At 39.1% G+C, this 20611-nt stretch overlaps 1 protein-coding gene and 1 long non-coding RNA gene across 6 annotated transcripts in view; both read left to right on the top strand.

The window, feature by feature from the left end:
• Positions 1 to 15671, top strand: part of LOC306669406 — a 29755-nt gene extending 14084 nt beyond the window's left edge. The window contains exon 4 of the long non-coding RNA XR_013766105.1: positions 12943 to 15671. This is a non-coding gene — a long non-coding RNA (uncharacterized lncRNA). The remainder of the gene's footprint in view (positions 1 to 12942) is intronic.
• A 2963-nt stretch (positions 15672 to 18634) lies between these two features.
• The window catches only part of NUDT9 (nudix hydrolase 9), a 28717-nt gene continuing 26740 nt past the window's right edge, over positions 18635 to 20611 (top strand). Inside the window, exon 1 of one of the 5 annotated variants that reach the window (XM_079153328.1) lies at positions 18635 to 19053. In XM_079153328.1, coding sequence (XP_079009454.1) covers positions 18947 to 19053 — 107 coding nt within the window. In that variant the 5' untranslated portion in view covers positions 18635 to 18946. Of the gene's footprint in view, positions 19070 to 19096; positions 20509 to 20611 lie in introns of those variants that run through there. The other 4 variants (XM_079153327.1, XM_079153329.1, XM_079153331.1 and 1 more) reach the window with 4 other exon arrangements.

Raw genomic sequence — 20611 nt, 5'->3', positions numbered from 1 at the left:
TTGATTCTTATATCTTATGTGAGATATCTAGAATAGTCAAATTCAGAGAGACAGAATGTAGGAGACTTATTGTGGGGTTGGGAATGAGTACGGTGTTTCAGTTGGGAAAATGAAAAATTTCTAGAGATGGAGAGCGGTGATGGTTACATGATATTGTGAATTATACACACTTAATGTCACTGAATTATACACATAAATGGTTAAAATGGTAAAATTTTTATGTATGATTTACTAAAATAAAAGAAATGCAGTATTATATTCAACATGGAAGATGCTGTACCCAAACTGTTAACAAATGAAAAGCACATATAGGCTGTTAGATAAGAATAATGTAAGGTGGAAAGATGGGGAGGGAACTCATAATTATGGAAGCACATTCAGGTAGCTCTTCTACTATACACAGTAGTTTCTATTTGCTGTAAACTCACAGTTCTCAGTTCCTTCTCTAGCTATAAATTCTGACAAGAGGTCACTAATGGAACCTTATGGAACTTGCTAAAAAGAACAAAAATTATTTTCTTAAAATATAAAAACTATTTCATGTTATGTTTTTGACTAGCAGTTAAACAAAGTAACTTTATTTCTTTCACATAACAAATGTCAGTGAAAACTTTGAAGTTTATTTTCAGCTGCAAAAACACTTTTTCTGAAATCTCTTTCATGTAACCCATAATAACAGTTGCAAAGATTATCCTTGAACAACTTTATCTTGCACAATAATTAATCTGAGACAGAGTCAACAAGACATTCTTTTTAAAAAATGTCCTGTTAATAGATTATCTGTTGGTCTCTGGGAATGTCCTTGATCATGTCTCCATCCTATTTTACAGCACTAACAGCATTGAGAAAATGCTTGTCACTTTACACAGCATACTAAGAGTTTATTTCTTGGTTCGTGCCTTGCTGAAGCAAGCAAGGTATATGAAAGAGTAGTTAAAGTTTACACTGATCAACTAAGACTCTGAAGACATATGGAATATTGCATAGAGTGTGAATTAGAAAGACTCTCAAGGAACCTGAGTATTTTATAGTAATAACCCTGTAGGTACCCTAGCAGACTTCCTAAAGAAGGGAGGGTAACGAGAGAGGGAACTTGATTTTCTGAGCACTTAAATGTGCCGAAACTATTCCTAGCAGAACTACATAAGGGCTTTTGCTTGTTCTCATTTTATGTCTAAGGCGTCCTATTCTTCCTTGAGATCTCATCGCAAGTGTTACTTCTCATGTGGAAGGTTCCCAGACTGGGCCAGATTTCCCTATCATATGTTCTCAGAGCACCATGAACCTCTCAATACAACATATATCATATTCACAACTTGGTATTTATGTGATTTTTTTTAACCAATGTTTCTCTCCCCGGTTAACCTGTAGGTTTATAGGGGCTGCCTCAATCAATCAATGGTCGTCGGTTTTGCTCACCATTACAGCACAGTATCTACCACAGTGCTTGCACATATCAGGTGTTTAATAGTGAACAAATGCATGGTTAGGAAATTGAGCTTAGAACCATATAGACCTAAATTTTAATCTTGATATAGTAAACAGAGTGAGGACCTCAAAAGATGCGAAGTCCAAATTCCTGGAACCTGTAGTATTACCTAACCTGTAATATTATCATTGAGATGATGATATTATCATGAACTATCTGGGAAGCCACGTGTCCTTATAAAACACAAGTCAAAACATAAAAGGGGGAAGGCATCATGACTACAAAAACAGAGATTAGAGTGATGTGACTCTAAGCCATGGAATGCTGGCTGCTCTCAGAAGATGGAAGAGACAAAGAATGGAGTCTCTGGACTCCTGCTGACACCTTGATTTTGGTTCTGTGAAACTGTTTTCAGATTTCTGATCTTCAGAACTGTGAGAGAATGGATTTATGTTGTTTTAAACTGCAAATTTGTAGGGTGCTGAAGATGTAGCTCAGTGGTAGAGTGCTTGTCTGGCACGTGCAAAGCTCTGAGTTTGATCCCAAGTACTGGGGAAAAAAAATCAGCTAAACTACAAATTTGTAGTAACTTGTTAAGTAGTTAAAGATAATTAATATACCTGGTCCTACAAATTATTAGATAGGTTGCATGACCTTTAGCAAGTTCTTTGAGTCTGTATTCTCATCTCTAAAGTAGGGGCAACTACACCAGATGTCCTGGTAAATATGGTAATGTGTGTAAAGTACAGAGAAAATAGCAGGAACTGTATTGTAAATGCTTGAAAAGAATGATTACAATTTTTGTTAGGCATTTTAAAAATCATCATCTTTAAGAATTCCCATAGTTCCATGATGTCAAGGACCATACCTCCTTATTTTACAGGGGAAGAAATAGGTGTGGAGAAGTTAAAATATTTGCTCAAATTACATGGTCAAAATTTAAAATATCATAATTTGAATGTTTTTGAAATATTTTTAAATGTATTTTTAAATATTCTGAGTATCTTATTTCCCTGAGGCACCTTATCCATTGAAATAATGGTTTCAGTGTTTCAGAGGGAAGGTCAGACATGAATTAGAACAAAGACGTGTCTGTCAAATGGGATTTTTTGAGTTTCTAGCACAGGATTAATCTTGAAAGCAAGGCTTTGTGAAGTGAGAAAGGATTTAAAAAATTCTTTTAGCATTACCAACTAACAAGAAGTAGGACCAATAGATGTGAAGTTTTTCCTGATTGAATGAACATAGATCATATGAAGAAAATCCTTGCCACAAGGAAGAAAGAGGGTAGAAGCTACTAATGACCCAGTAGATTATGGATAGAAGGGAGAGATGATAGCAGTGGAAGCAAGTATTAAGAATCCAGTAATCGGACTCCCTACTCTGCTATAATTTGAATTTTGGATACCCCACATGGGCCCATGTGTGAACAATTGGCGTAGTCAGCAGTATCCCAAAAGAGGCTGTGTTGGGTTGACTCCAGAGTTGGGAAAGGGCATGGGGGGATGTCTGTAGGGGACATCTCAGACTGACCATAAGCCTCCATGAAGTTTGAGGTGACTTCCCCATCAGAGGGGTGGGGATTTCCATGTGAGTACAGGAATGCCCTGAAAACACAAAGAAGGGTGCTGCAAATGTTGGATGCAGCACCCAAAGTAGTCACAGAAAAGCAAAAGCAATTCAAGGTAGTCATGGGATTCAGGCAGAGTAAATACTGTTTCTCTGTGGGGCAGCCATTACTGCCCACCTATATCCTGCTTTTTAGCCCCATTTGTCCCCCGAGATCACCGCCATCTGCCAGCATATGGCCTGCCTTTTGAACAGAAGGCTATCTGACTGCTACCTACCATCTGCTACTTGCCTGTTTGCTGCTTTTTGCCTGCCCACCACCTGCCTTTCACCTAACCATGGTCTGCCTCCCTGATGGTTCACCCACCGATGGTATGGTATGTTAACCTGCAGACCGTCTGTAGACTGCAAGTGGATTGCCCACTGCCTGCTGTTGCCTGGAAGTCCATTGTTACAGTACCCACATATGAAGTACTAGAAGCCTTCAGAGACAGTATAAGACTACAGGGTAGATACTGTACTGCTTCAGTACCGTACTGCTAGATGGGAAGACACACAAACAACATGAAAAAACAAGGGAACAAAATGCCTCAAACAAACCTAGATGTCCCAACAATAGAATCCATGGGCAACACAGTAGAAGAAATGTCAGATAAGAAGTTTAGAAAATGCATAGATTGATCTTCAAAATAAAGGATAGTATTAGAAAATACAGGAAGTGAAAGATCACTTCAATAAAGAGGCAGAGATTATAAAAAGAGATCAAGCGGAATTCTCAAAATGAGGGAAACAATAAACCAAATTAAAAATTCAATGGAAAATATCATCAACAGACTAGACCACTTAGAAGACGGAAACCCAGACAATGAAGACAAAATAAAACTGACCACACAGAGAAGATGATAAGAAACCATGAACAGAACTTCCAAGAAATATGGGATAACATGAAAAGATCAAATGTAAGATTTATTGGAATAGACAAAGGCATGGAGATACAAACCAAAGGAATGCACAATCTATTCAATGACATAATATCAGAAAACTTCCCAAATCTAAACAATGAAATGGAATATCAACTACAAGAGGCTTACGGGACCCCAAATGTACAATATTATGGCAGATCCACACCAAGGCACATTATAATTATAAGAATGACTAACATACAGAATAAGGATAGAATTTTAAAGGCTTTGAGAGAAAAAAATCAAATTACATATAGGAGAAACCAATTCAAATCTCAGCTGATTTCTCAACCCAGATCCTCAATGCTAGGAGGTCCTGGAATAATATATATCAAGCTCTGGAAGAAAATGGATGCCAACTGAGAATTTTATATCCAGCGAAATTAAGCTTCAGATTTGAAGATGAAATAAAAACCTTCCATGATAAACAAAAGTTAAAAGAATTCTCAACTGGAAAGCCTGCACTACAGAACATTCTCAGCAAAATATTCCATAAGGAGGAAATGAAAAAAACAAAAACAAAAACAATGAAAACCAGGAAAGGGAGGAACTACATTAAAGGAAAGGTCAATTAAAGGATAAACTAAGTCACGTTAAAAACTGAAAATAAACCAAAATGACTGGGAATACAAATCATATCTCAATAATAACCCTGAATGTTAATGGCCTAAACTAATCAATCAAAAGACATAGACTGGCAGATTGGATTTAAAAAAAGACCCAACAATATACTGTCTTCAAGAGAATCACCTCCTAGGAAAAGACATCCACAGACTGAAGGTGAAAGGTTGGGAAAAACATCACTCATATGGACTGTGAAAACAAGCAGGGGTTTTCATCCTCATATCAGACAAAGTGGACTTCAAACTAAAGTTAGTCAGAAAGGATAAAGAAGGACATTTCATACTGCTTAAGGGAATCATACACCAACAAGACATAACAATCGTAAATATATATGTCCCAAACAATGGAGCATCTATGTACATCAAACAAACCCTTCTCAATTTCAAGAATCAAATAGACTACAACACAATAATACTGGGTGACTTTAACACACTTCACTCACCACTGGATAGATCTTCTAAACAAAAACTAAGCAAAGAAACTGTAGAATTAAATAATACAATCAAAGATTTAGACTTAAGGAACATATATAGAGTATTTCATCCATCATGGAGTGAATACACTTTCTTCTCAGCAGCACATGGATCCTTCTCTAAAATAGACCATATGTTATGCCACAAAACAACTCTCAGCAAATACAAAAAAATAGAAATACTCCCCTGCATTCTATCAGATCATAATGGAATGAAATTAGAAATCAACAATAAAATAAAAAATAGAAGCTACTCCAACACCTGGAGACTAAATAGCATGCTGTTGAATGATGAATGAATAAAAGAAGAAATCAGGGAGAAATAAAAAAATACTTAGAGGCAAATGAGAACACCAATACAACATATCAAAATCTCTGGGACACTATGAAGGCAGTGCTAAGAGGAAAGTTCATTGCATTGAGCTCATACATTAAAAGAATAAACAGTCAACAAATACATGACCTAACATTACATCTCAAAGCCCTAGAAAAAGAAGAACAAATGAACACCAAAAGCAGTAGAAGACATGAAATAATTAAAAGCAGAGCTGAAATCAATGAAATTGAAATAAAAGAAACAATTCAAAAAATTGACAAAATGAAAAGTTGATTCTTTAAAAAAATAAAATTGATAAACCCTTAGTCACACTAATGAAGAAGAGAAAACTTGAATTACTAAAATTCAATGTTGAAAAAGGAAATATCATGATGGACACTACTGAAATACAGAAGATAATTAGAAACTATTTTGAAAAGTTATGCTCAAATAAATTAGAAAATCTTGAAGACATCAACAAATTTCTAGAGACATTTGAGACCCAAACTGAAGCAGGAGGACATACACAATTTAAACAGAACAAATTCAAGTAATGAAATATGAGACACCATCAAAAGCCTACCAACCAAGGAAAGCCCAGGACCAGATGGATTCTCAGCTGAGTTCTACAAGACCCTCAAAGAAGAATTAACACCAATACTCCTCAAACTATCCCATGAAATAGAAAGGGAGGGAACCTTTCCAAACTCATTCTATGAGGCTAGTATCACCCTGATACCCAAATCAGAAAAAGACACATCAAGGAAAGAAAACCTCAGACCAATATCCCTGATGAACATAGAGGCAAAAATTCTCAATAAAATTTTGGCAAATTGCATACAAAAACAATAAAAAGACAATGCACTATGATCAAGTGGGGTTCATCCCAGGGATGCAAGGCTGGTTCAACATATAAAAATAAATAAACATAACAAATCACATCAATAGATTTAAGGACAAGAATCATATGGTTAAATAGATGCAGAAAAAGAGCATTTGACAAAATACAAGATCAAAATACTAAAAAAAGTACAGATAGCAGGAACATACCTCAACATTGTAAAAGCTATCTATGCTAAGCCCAAGGTCAACTTTGTTCTAAATGGAGAAAAATTGAAAGGATTCTCTCTAAAAACTGGAACAAGTCAGGGATGCCCACTTTCACCAGTTCCACTGAAATACAGAAGATAATTAGAAACTACTTTGAAAAGTTATATTCAATATCGTCCTTGAAATTCTAGCCAGAGCAATTAGACCGACAAAAGAAATTAAAGGGATATGAATAAGAAAAAAAAAAAAAACTCAAGTTATCACTATTTGATGACAACATGATTCTATATTTAGAAGATCCAAAAAATTCCACCAGAAAGTTTCTAGAACTAATAAATGAATTCAGCAAAGTAGAAGGATATAAAATCAATACCCATAAATCAAAGGTGTTTCCATACATAAGTGATGAATTCACTGCAAGATAAGTTAGGAAAACTACCCCATTCACAATAACCTCAAAAAAAAAATTAAAACACTAGGGAATCAATCTAACAAAAGATGTGAAAGACCTTTACAATGAAAACTACAGAACACTAAAGAAAGAAATTGAAGAAGACCTTAGAAGATGGAAATATCTCCCATGTTCTTTTATAGGCAGAATTAATATTGTCAAAATGGCCATACTACCAAAAGTGTTATACAGATTTAATTCAATTCCTGTTGAAATCCCAATGATATTCTTCATAGAACTAGAAAAAGCAATTATGAAATTCATTTGGAAAAATGAGACCCAGAATAGCCAAAGCAATCCTTAGCAAGAAAAGGGAAGCAGGAGGCATCAAAATATCAGACCTCAAACTATACTACAGAGCATTAGTAACAAAAACAGTATGATATTGGCGCCAAAGTAGACATGTAGACTCATTAATCTCATTAGGTACAGAATAAAAGGCACAGAAAAAAACCCACATAAATATGGTTATCTCATATTAGACAAAAGTACCAAAAACATACATTGGAGAAATGATAGCCTCTTCAACAAATGGTGCTGGGAAAATTGGAAATCCATATGTAACCAAATGAAGTTAAACCTCTATCTCTCACCCTGCACAAAAATCAACTCAAAGTGGTTCAAAGATTTGGGCACTAGAATAGAAATCCTGTGCCTAATAGAAAAAAAAGTAGGCCCAAATCTTCATCCTGTTGGCTTAGGACCTGACTTCCTTAACAAGCCTCCTAAAGCGTTAGACGTAAAATTAAGAATCAATAAATGGGTTGGATTCAAACTAAAAAGCTTCTCAGCAAAGGAAATAATCAATAATGTGAAGAGAGAGCCCACAGAATGGAAGAAAATCTTTACCACTTGCACCTCAAATACAGCACTAATCTCTAGGATATAAAAAGAACTCAAAAACTTAATACCAAAAAAACCAAATAACTCAATCAATAAATGGGCTAAGGAACTGAACAGACAATTAACAGAGAAGAAATACAATCAATCAACAATATATGAAAATATGTCCATAATTCTTACAATTAGAGAGATGCAAATCAAAACCATTCTAAGATTTTATCTTACTCCAGTCAGAATGGCAATTTTCAAGAACATAAGCAGCAATAAGTGCTGGTGAGGATGTGGGGAAAAAGGTACTCTCATACATTGCTAGTATGACTGCAGATTGGTGAAACCCATTGTGGAAAGCAGTATAGAGATTCCTCAGAAAACCGGGAATGGAAAAGTTATCCCAATCCTCCGTTTGTACCCAAAGGACTTAAAATCAGCATACCACAGTGATGCAACCACGTCAATGTTTATACAGCTCAATTCACAATAGCTAAACTATGAAACCAACATAGGCACCCTTCAACAGATGAATGGATAAAGAAGTTGTGATACATATATACAATGGAATATTACTCAGTCTAAAAGAAGAATGTAATTATGGCATTTGTAGATTAATAGAAAATATCATGCTAAGTGAAATAAATCAATCCCAAAAAACCAAAGTCCAAATGCTTTCTCTGATATGTGGATGCTGATCCATAGTGGTGGTAGGGGGTTAGGGAAGAATGAGGGAACTTTGGATTATGCAGAGGGGAGTGAGGGGAGGGGTGGGGTGGTGGGGATGGGAAGGATGGGAAAATGAGACAGACATTACTACCCTATATGCATGTATGATTACATTACTGGTGTGACTCTGCACCATGTACAGCCAGAGGAATGAGAAGCTATGCTCCATTTGTGTATAATGTGTCAAAATGCATTCTACTGTCATGTGTGACCAATTAGAAAAGATAAAAAAGAATTTAAAAAGAAAAGAAAAAAATGTAACATAATGGGAAAAAAAAGCTTCAAAGAGAGGCCTGTTTAGCACAGATTGATGCAAAGATGAGCTGTTGCAGTGCATAGAACTTGTAGCTGAGTGTCTGCAGGTCATAGCATGCCATTATGCTAAACTGAATGGATGTCACTGACCCATAGTCCATATTGAGGCATGGGTGACTAGAGAAAACTGGGACCCTCAGATGTGGGACCCACTCAGGGAGTCCAATTGCCAGTGACCTAGAAGTTGAGGTGGAGGATGAAGATATAATAGCAGCTAGACCAGTGATGGTCCAACCAAAACTTGAGGAACCAGCAGGAGTGGCTTAAGTAGCCGACCCAGACCTACTCCACATCCACAAAGAGATTTACATACCACCCTGAAACACTATAACCCAGCAGAGCTGGCGGAACTGGGGTCCAAGTTCAGTTAGAAAACAAAAGCAAGTACCTGCATGGTTACTCCACTTGCGGGACACAGGAGCTGATGGGCTTATGTTGAGTGATATAGAATTGGCTAAAATGGCTTGCACTGCTTTATGTCAACAGTTTTATACCAATGCCACTGATGAAAGCGTGTGGTATAACTAGCTTAGCTGCTTCTGGCCATTTGCAATACATGGTTAAACTTCTGGAGTTATTCTTAGGCCCAGAGGCACCTGGGCCTCTATGGAGGAACTACAGAGCTATTTATGTGCAGCCTTTCCCAGGATCAGACAGTATGACTTTTACTGCCAGGATGAGGGATGCAGTGTTACACATGGTCCCTCCATGGTGCCCTAACAGCAGTATTATCCCCATTAGTAGGGCAGCTCCTTCAGCAAGCAACACGACTGATAATAGATCTAGGGGAAGCAGAAAGATTGCAGGAGAATATGGGAGTCTAGAAGAAGCTCTTTAAGTCTCCAGTAAACAGATATGGGTGAACTTAATAGTAGCAAGAGTAGATGAAAGGAAAATAGATACACAATCTAAGGCCAACCTGGTATAATTGTAGAATCAATGACCAAAGAACAAGAGATTTCAGCCATTATCTCTCAATGAGAAAAATGAAGGTATCAGAAAGTCAGAATGAACTTCAACTCTAAAAAGAGATAAAGAGAAGCATCTCCTTAGGAGAGGCTGTGAAAACAGAGACCACAGCTCTCCCTGAGGAGTCTTTGAGCCCTTGGATGTGGGATGAGTAGGGGAAAAGTGAAGGTTCTTGGATTTGAGCCATGTCTCTGGATGGGAAGCCATAAATAGACATAGCAGTACATTGGTCTTCAAAAAATATTCAGAAAGTAGCAGCACTGGTGGACACAGGAGCTGAATGTGTATTGATATATAGTAATCCTGACAAATCCTCAGGCAGGTAAACTGCTGTTGATGGATATAGGGGGGAGAACAGTCAGAGCCAAGCTGTCACATTGACATCAAAGCTTGGATGCCTGCCACCCACTGTAGCACAAAGCATGAAATTAGGTTCATTGTCTCATGAGTTTGAAGAATAAAATTCATAAACACAAGGGTGAGAACAAAGTAAATGTATTTATCAGAGTAATAGAAAGAAAGCAGAGCTCCCAAAGAGGGAGGGGTTCTAAGCAAGAGATTCCAAAGAGTGGCTGTCATCTAGGGGTTTATATAGATCTACTGGATTAAGGAAATCAGCTCCCTGCCCAATCCGGGGTAAGGCATTCCGTGTCTACGAGGTATTCATGCAGCCTTTAGTCCAATCAAAACATCAGTCAGGCATTTTTCTTCTTTGGAAAGGCATGGACCCCAGTTTTATAGGTCCTGATTTTAAAATAGACTTTTGTAAATTCCTTAGCAAATATCTGCAGGTGTTGTTTGTGCTCTACTGGCCAGGAAGTTACCCAGTGGTCCATCTCCCTGTCCTCTCAGCTTTATCTCTTCCTCCCAATGTCATCACCCCTACCCTGCATTCATAGATCCCATTCCTGAATATTTAATAGGTGTTGATATCTTGGGGTAAATGCCTACAAACTACCATTGGGGAATTCTGTTTGTATTGCCAGGTGATTAAACATGTGTTTACTATAAAGCCAACATTAAGAGGGCTTGCTAAACACCCGCCTTTTTTGACTGTACGCTGCTGAATTGTTGCCTCCCAAACAATATGGCTCCATGATGGCTCCCAAGATATAATAGACACTATATGTAAATTGGCTAAAGTAGACACAATTTTCCCAACCCACAGTCCTTTTAATTCCCCCGCATGAATGGTAAGAAACCCCAAAGAACTTTGCACATGATAGTGAATTATAGAGAATTAAATATGGCGATCTATCCTATCCACTTTATGAAGCCATTCCTAAAGCAGCCACCATTCTATAAGGGAACATAACATTATCCATTAGACTTTGCTAATGCCATCTTTAGAATAGGTAAAGTCTCTGAGAATCAAGGCCCATTTGCTTTTGTGAGGGGAGCTGGACGATTAATGTTTACAATATTACCTAGAGCATGTCTCCATCACACCATCTTGTGTCACTGTATGGTAAGAAACCTGCTGCCAGCATTAACTGGTAAAAACGTTCACATAATGATCACATCAGATTCTCTTTCAGTGCTCACTAAGGATACTCACATGCTTTTTCTTCATTTGCAAAGGAGAGGGTAGGCCATGAATTCTGCCAAAGTGCAGGCTTGTGGCTTATCAGTGAAATTCTTGGGCGTTGTCTGGTCAGGAAGGACAAAGGTTATCTACCACGTCAGGCTGTGATAAAGTTTATGTGTTTCTGTTTTTCAAACATCATCATTGGATTGGCATTGGGGACAAGGACAAAATTTTGTGGGGTTACTGGGCTACTGGAGGGGCTGGCTCAATTATTAGTACACCTCTATAATTTGTGTAGAAGGGTTACAGTACAGGACTGGACTGGCATACTGAGGCATTTATTTAATCAAACCAAACCAATAGTCAAGCAGGCACAAGTCCTTGGGATACTAGACATGAAAACCGACTGTGCTTACTATCCATGTTACTCCAGATGGCTTTTGATGGGACTATGGCAGTGGATTAAGGGACATAAGACACCCATTGAATGTTGGTCACAGTATGGAAATAGGTAGAGGAATGCTATAGTTGTTGGAAAAAAACCCATGTGCTACTTGTGTTGCCTTCCTAGCCATGGAGCCCATCACCAGTCAAGGTCATGACTACCTATATATGTGTAACAGGAGTTCATTTAATGCTTTAACAACTCTTGCTGCTCTGCCACTGTGGCTTATTTTAAAACTGGTATCCCACACCCCCCCCCCCCCCCTTTTTTCTTCTATCTCACCACCTTCCTAACCTTTGGAGAGAAACAAGGTTACCCTTCTTGCCATCGTAGGCCATGTTGTCTGTCCTTGAGTACACATGCCAGCGGAATAAATAAATTTGGATCTTGGGACTGAACTGGCATCAGAAGAACTAAGAAACTGCTCTTTCTCTCTCAGGGCCACAAGAGAATTTCGACCCCCTAACAAGGTTCAACTGGAATGTGGCCTTTGAATCACCTTTCTAAAAGCCCTCTGTTCCCCCTGACAAGCAGATTCACAGCCTCTAGGACAGGAATCCCCTGTGTTTCTCCTTGCTAGCAAAGAAATGAAACTTCGTTTTCCTTTTTTCCTCCAAATTTAGTCTTCATCATTGGATTGGCATTGGGGACAAGGACTAAGCTTTTGGTAACAAGTGGATGGCTACATCAAATGGCCAAGGCTCCATGATGAAGGCTCCACTAAGAAATATGATAAATACCTTTGACAGAAAGGAATACAGAACATTTTGCCTCTCAACTTAGAACTTCAACAGTTCCTGGGACCCATCACATATGTAGCAGAATAGGATGAAACATCAGAAGACACACTTTTACTCCCTTCACCCATACAAAAATGCCATTCTCCAACATCAGAGCTGGCCTGGCACACTAATGGATCAGCAAAAGGAAACCCCCCAGAGTGAAGAGCTGTAGCCTCATCTAGTGAATGAGATTGTGGATTGATAAAGGACAAGGAAACAGCAGCCAGTAGACTGAATTGTGAGTGGTATGGATATTTATTGCTCACAAAAGTGGGCCATTAGCTATCTTTACAGATAGTGGGGTTATATTCAGAGAACTTAACAACAAGACTGCCTCAATGGCAACAATAGTAGATGATACATGGCAGGCCTCTGTGGGGAAAGAGATATGATAAGATATTTGGTATGGTTTCCAAACCAAAATTGTTACAATGTACCATGTAATTGCCATTGTCCTTTCTGATTTATAGGAAATGATGAGGCTGACTAACTGGCGAAGATAAGATGACTAGAGCAATCCCCAGTAGAAGAAATTGCCACTTGGCTACATCATAGATTAAAGCATGCAAGTTGGAAGAGTATGTGAGTAGCTGTGACATACTGGGGGCTACCCATAAAGATGTCTAATGTTGTTGCTGCATGCTAGAACCGGTCAGTCAACACTCTCCATCACAACTGCATGCTATCAAGAGACATATTAAGTGAGGTGATGTCCCTCTTCAGCAATGGTGGATAGACTACATTGGTCCTCTCACATTATCAGAAGGGACCAAATATGCATTGACTTGTGTGGCTACTGTTACAACGTTGGTGCAGTCCTCCCTAGCAAAAAGAGTCAATCAAAAGGCAATTGTTAAGGGACTGACTGCCAGAGTGCCATGTGTGGCACACCACTGGTAACTGAGAGTGACAAGGAACTCATTTCACAGATCATGACATACAACAATGGGCTCAAGACTGGGTCATACTATGAATTTTCTAACTGCCATGCAATCCAACAGGAGCTGGATTAACTGAAAGAATGAATGGCCTGCTGAAACAAGTCTTAAAGACTAAAGAATGACTCTATGCAGGGATGGCTTTTCCTTAGGAGAAATCCAGACATCAGCTGCCTGAAGCCGTTTCTATTTTATCCTGTCCACAACTGCCAGTGTTAAGGTTACAGATAAAGAATACATCACTGAATGTTTTCTTAAACTGGGCTGGCACACAAGTAACAATTTACCATTGCCAGCTCCTCAAGACATCACCTCGGAGACAGGGAACATTAGCTGGCTATGGATGTAAAAGTAAACCCCCAGAGGTTTGCCTTTCTGGTCCCTTGTGGAAAGGAAGAATGTCTAAATGTAAAAGAAAAGCCTATAATGTTGGGAAACTGGCCTTCACAAGTGCAGGTGATGTTATTCTTGGTGCTATCACCTGAGAAAAATTTTCTATCAGTTTATGGCAGTTATATATTCCAGAGTTGTCTTATTCCTTCTATACCCCTGAGATGCTAATAGATGGTATGGTGCACTTGCCCAGGCAAGCCTATTTGCAGGCTACTTTATGAACACAAGATTACACAGTAGCCTGCATACTGCCTCATGGAGTTGATTTGCTATTATTGATGTTTATTAAACATTTTTCATCTTCTCCATAGGTAAGCAATAAGTAATGTATTCTTGGACCGAGTAATAAAAATTTGCACATCATGCCAAACAGAATGAATGTGCATCTACTCAGAACTCTCTGTGACTGCAGCACAGAATTTTCTTAGATGTGTCAACCTGCAAATGAAATGGAATAGACTTGGATGAAACTGACTAAACAGAAAACACTCACCTGCAAAAATGGCCTTCATATGATTACAATAAAGAAAAAACTGTTTGATTTGATTAGAGACATTAAAGATTTCTCAAGTACCTGGGTATACTTATATATGGAATGGACTTTCATGGGAGGTAGCAATTAAGGTTGTAGTTAAAAAGTAAACTTTCCTTTGTGTTACCTAGTATGGTCATAATAACAAGATGGTGGGTTTTGTGCCTGCCCCTCTATGTGAGAAAAATCAATTCAGCAGATGTCTTCGTTCATCACCCCATGTTGCTCATGGGGCTTTCCCCCTGCCATGGGATATATCACCTATATGTGATGGCTACTAAGGATGGCTTACCTACCTTACCACTGGACAGGACAATGTAAAGGTCTTATTTCCCAGCCCAAGTTCTGCCTCTTTTACCACATATACCTAGTAAATGGGATAGCATAACCATACATCATACCAGGCACTGGACCATGCCTCCTGGTGATTTTAACCATTAGCTGATCTTTCTGCACAATCTACAGTGATTGATGTAGAAACTTAGGTCTTGACTTTAATCTCCCACACTGTTCATGTTCTTAATAAGACTAAACATGCCACAATGTTGTTAACTGAGGAAACTACTCTGATTAGAAAGGAAGTTTTTACAAAATAAGATGGCATTATTCTCATGGCTGCCCAAAGTGGTATATGTTCAGTGTTGGGGACAGAATGATGTGTGTATATGCCTGATAATGGACACAATTACTCATGCTTAAACCCCTGTGTCTAAACAAATTAATGAAATCTTTATTACTTTAGCAATTTTGCTGATAGGTTCTTTTTATTGTAAAATATAGATGCAAGATGCCTCTGGAACCTTGTCCAAAAGGCTTTTTTGAAGATGAAAAAAAATATTAGATTGTGAGGGATATGAGGGGGTTTCTGGGGCATTGAAGGGGTGGAATGTTGGGTTAAATACTAATTTGTGCCTAGGAGAGCCAGTAGTAAGGGAGAATCTCTAAAGCATGTGATGATGAAAGAAATGGAGAGGGGAGGCGTGTCACTTCCCTTATCTCCCATCTTTAGAAGAGGACATAAACAGAATGACACTTGTTGTAAACTAAAGGAATATACTCATAAAACATCTGAGAAATCCACTGTACAGTGGGCATGCAACTTTCTTATATATTCCCCCTGCTTATAGATGAGTCACAGCCCTTTACTGGATGGCCTGTTGCATGAAAAGTATGGGTAATAAAATGTCTAAAACCTCCCTTTTGAGTCATCCAAGTTCTTTCTTTGGGAATATGTAAACAATGCATTGGGGCATTTGTAGTCCTGGGACTGAACACCATCTTGTAAACAACTGTATTCCTGGCACCCACGACAGTGCTTGGTAAATAGTAAGTAAGTACTCAGTAAATATTTGTGGCATAATGCAATAATGGAAAAAGGGGGAAATACTTAATATTCCTAATCATTCTTATTTTAAACATACATATTAATTTCAATAATCAGATACATGGTTCTTCTACTTAAAAACATTCATTTCTCAGTGTCTCTTGCCTATCTTAGTATTTTAAGATGCCTGTGTCCTTAAAGCTGATATGGTTTCTAAATTAAGAAGAAAATAAAAGTGCTCACTTTTCTTAGGATGATATGCACTTGATTAATTTTGGATGTAAGTAAGTTGATGAGAAGGTGTTTAAGTTCTGCCCAAGAGTAACCTGCAGCATGTGCACTGGCTACACTCTTTGCACTGGCTATACTCTTTGCACTCGCTACACTCTTGCAGGCAGGGAGTATACCTCTCTGAAGGGAGGAGCCCAGAAGACCTGAGGTCTGAGCCCATTGTGGTTCAATTTCAGTGCACAGAATGGTTTTGTTTGCATATTGTGTGGTTCTAAAAACTAGCACTACTCCAGACTCCCCTCAATGTGGAGTTAGAAGGGTACGGTATAAGGGGCTTCCTATGAGAACTTTCTGTTGCTCCCTTTTATGAGAGGTGTTCAGAGTCTCTGCCTTACTCCTTTTCTCCCTAGTGACTAATTTGCCAGCAAACTTTTGATGAGCTGAACATTGCAAACAAAGCCTGCCTAACATGGGTCTGGTTGAAGTAGTGATTAATGGATGCTAAGAACATTGAAAACAAAGCTTATCTGAGCAAAGAAAGCCAAGTGCTCATATTTTATTTAAGACAGGGTTTCCCTACATTGCCTAGGCTATCCTGGAACTCCTGGTCTCAGGACAGGGTCTCCCTATGTTGCCCAGGCTATCCTGGAACTCCTGGGTTCCTGAGTAGCTGGGACTACAGCTACATTACTGCCATACTTGGCTTGATATTTTTCTTTGAAGTGTATATTTTAATAAAAGTACTTTGTTACCTGAATGAGTTGTCAATGATAAACAAAAGTTAGCTCTAGTTAAAATGTTAAGGAAAGATTTTATTAGTACTTTTTCCAAAAGGCAGAGAATACAGTATGAACTGAACTCTACTTCCCTGAAAGAAAAGGTGGGAGATGTTTTAAAGGCTGTGACATGCTAAAGTAAAGGCACTGCAGAATCTAAAATGTTTGTGTGTGTGTGTTGATGTATAAGACCAAACTATTTGGACTTAACTGACACTTATCCAGAGGAGAAACAAATTTCTATCTTTATGACAGAAGACAGTGGTGCAAATTGAAACAAGTCACTTCTCACAAGGACTCAGGGTTAGTATGAGTTGTGTTAGCGTCTCAAGTCCAACAGAGTTGTGTGGTAGGGAAAGAAGTTATAATTGCAAGCTTTCTAAAGTAACTTCCCTAAGAGTGTTACAGCACTGGGGCCTTCTGGGAAACTGAGGCAGCATTACTACTCTCTTCAAACCCTGATTCTTGGCATTAAGTCAGAAAGATTTAGACATGTCACTCACAGTAACAGGGATGAGTTTATTGAAGGGTTAAGAAAAGGGAAAAGGGAAACTCTCAAGGGAGAGAGTGGGTTCTTTCAGAGAGGAGAGGGACAGTGTGCCTCTCCTGTACTACAGTTTTATTGGGGAGCCCAGAGAAATTTCCAGAGTCCCACATAGGTCTTCTTGACTTTTGACTCACAGCTAGATGGCATCACACTTTCAAGTCCCTACTGCCATGGCAACTCGAGGTCACTTTGGCCCATGCTCACCAGTTCTAAATGGATTCTTAACCATAAATTCTTACAGATGGTTAGGAGGAACTATCCTTATCTCCTCGGGTTTTGGGATCTGGTCTGTGAAAAGGGTCATAAAATTCTCCCCCTTCAAGAGTAACTTGGGTTCCTTTTATGGACAGTATTTCAAGCCTGCATCTCTTCTGCAAAATAACAGGCAGTTTGCTGAGAAATGTGACATATCAAGTCCACTTAAGCTGAACTTGAAATAAATTGCTTCTTGGAAAAGAAAACATATGGGGGGTGGTGGTGTCATCACAGTGAGCCCATTTTATACTCTTAATCTCCTGTTCCCACCATTCCCATTTGTCTCTTCTTAAGAGGAGTTAAGACACCTATCTGCATATGACTGGGTTTTGACTGGAATAGCAGTAAATTCTACCAGCTTCAGGTTCGGGCAGGCTTTTCAAGAGGGTCTGGAGTCATCTCAAAGACACGCCCTAATGCTGCTGAGAACCATGCTAGCGGGTGATCAAATCTTAATGCATAGGTTTGGTCAGAGTCACTATGTGCCAAGAGTTCTGCAGCTTTCAGGAAAAGGGTTGTTAAAATTTGATTAACTGCTTTTTAAGATAGTCAAATGTCTGTAAGATAGTACAATGCCTGCATCTGAGCTGTATCCCTTAAACAGTGGATTATATATTTAAACATTACGAATTTGCTATATTAATCATGAATACAAAAAAAAATATGTATATATAAACCAGATCACGAACTGCTTTGGACAACTTAGGTTTCCAACTTGGCTAATATCTGCTTTTCGAGTTTATTATCCAGGCTGTGTGCCTATTTTACAGCCTGTTTATTCAGCCGCAAGTTTCCAAGGGCCACACCCAGCGAAGCCCTGCGAAATTTACCAATCGCAGAGAACGACTTGTTAAAAAAGGTAGAGAAGCGCCTCCAGGTGCGTGGACTCCAGGTTCCTTTTCTTCTTCTGAATATGACCACCGATTGTTCAACATATGACTATGACGCGCGTGGTTCTGCATTTCCTCCCTTAGAAATCAGGGCACCAAACTTTTCGCAAATCCCTTTCCTTCTTTCCCCTTTTATCCCCTTCTAGTTCTTCCTTTCCTTCAAGGGCTCTTTTCTCCTGCGGTCTGGGTACTCTCCTCCACCTCGCCGCAGTACGCTTGCGCAAATTCGGCCGTCAGAGAGGACAGGCGCTGCCAAGTCTGCACGGCTTTTGCTTTGCGACGGGGCCGTAAAGCACCGCCACGCACGTGGGTCGTCATGGGTGCGGGTGGCTGTTCCGGGCAGCTGACCCTGGGCTAGTCAGCTGTACTTGAGTGGAGGTTTCTGTATAGCACTGGGGAAAGCGGCGGTCTGTTTTGGGAGGGCTTCTGGGCTGTGTATATTTTTGGATAGACACAGCTGGAGAGCCCGAGAGGTGCCGGGTCCTAGTTCCCGCTAGATATCCGGAGCCTGGGCTTGAGCGCTGGGGCCTGCGGACGCTGAGGCCCAAGCCAAGAGCTTAGCTCCGCGAAGCCGCCCGTGGGGCGCTGATGGCCGGACGCTCCCTGGGAAAGGCTTTAGCCACGGTATCTCTCTCAGTGGCCTTGGCCTCTGTGACTGTCAGGTCCTCAGTCTGTCGCAGTGTCCCGGCGTACAGGTATTCACCCCTCCAGGTGCCGGCCCCTATCCTGAGACCTTGGGTTCAGTGGGTGGGAATCCGCTTCCTTTCCGGCGTTTTCAGTAGGCTTTGCTTATGTCCCCGATTTACGCAGCCCTATACCAAAAACGAAACCAAACAAAACAAAAACCTTCAAAATGTATTAGTTGATTTTTGAGGGAAATTAGTTCTGGGACCCTTATTGATCTCTGATTTTGAAATTTGTCATCCCTTAGAAGTCATCAACATTGTAGTCATCAGAGAGATCAGCGCTTGTTTGGGGTTCTGTTGTCCTGTGTCATTTTCTTTTCTGGTTAATTTCATGGACATTGGCTATATTTTATTAACATAAATAGTAGTTGTTTTCTCTATTCCGGAAGACTGATTGACATTGGCTGTTTGTATTTGGTTCCTAACCTGAACGTTTTCAGTCGAGAGTGTGAGCTCGTACCAGGTGTACAGACCTGAATCCTTTTACCCCAGAATTTACAGTAGTGGTATAGTTTCCTCAACTTTATTTTCTTGTCTGACTTGTAACGTTATTAAACTTGTTTCTGCTCTGTTTTCTAACACCCAGTATTCATGGTAAGGGTCTTAAGCCAACAAATATGTGTGGAGTACCTAGTTTTTAATGTTCAAAAGTATCCTGGAGGAGACAAAAGAAATGTATCATCAAGAATTTTAATATTCTTTAGTAATTGGGGAATATCCAGACAGTGACAGTTTTACAGTTTTTTGAGTTGACCAGAAAGTTTCAAATATCTGTTTTCTAGAAAAAGTGGTTGTATATGGATTATCATATTTCTAGGTTTCCCAACAGGATCTACCACAACATAGCTTGGTGGAGAACATTGCATATTTTGTTTCTGTGAATATATGTAAACATGGCTGAACTAAAGATGAAGTAGAGATAGTATTGCATAGTGTTTAGACCCTGAAACTCTGAGCCAGTTTGCTATGATTTGGTTCTGATTCTGTTCTCAGTTGTGTGACCTTGGTCAACTTAGCCTCTCTGGTCCATCATATTCTTTTTTATTTAATTTTTTTCTAGATTAGCCTTAATGATCTTATTTCTAAAAAAAGAATCAGTAGCACCTAAACTCAGTGTTGAGGATCAAATAAGTTAATAATATTACAATATTTGGAACAATGTCTCACACAGCATGCACTCACTATATATGTGTAGTTATTATTATAACTATTATGATTATTGCAATTTTTTTTTGTTGTTTATATTTAAAGCACATGTCACTGTTACATTTCTTTTTCTTTTTTCTTTTTGGTACCAGGGATTGAACCTGGGGGCACTTAACCACTGAGCCATATCCCCAGCTTTTTTGCATTTTATTTAGAGACAGGGTCTCACTGAGTTTCTTAGGGCCCCACTAAGTTGCTGAGGCTGTCTTTGAAATCTTGATCCTATTGCTTCAGCCTTCCAAGTCACTGGGATCATAGGTGGGTGCCACTGTGCCTGGCAATATTGTATTGCTTTAAATTTGCCAGTTTTGGTAACTGGATTTTGCTTTGTAAGATGAACTTTATCAGCTACTTAATTGCC

The sequence above is a fragment of the Sciurus vulgaris genome, assembly GCF_902686455.1.
Source record: "Sciurus vulgaris genome assembly, chromosome: 9".
Lineage (NCBI taxonomy): Eukaryota > Metazoa > Chordata > Mammalia > Rodentia > Sciuridae > Sciurus > Sciurus vulgaris.
Note: the sequence above shows the minus strand (reverse complement) of the source record. Positions and strands in the feature narration are given on the sequence as shown.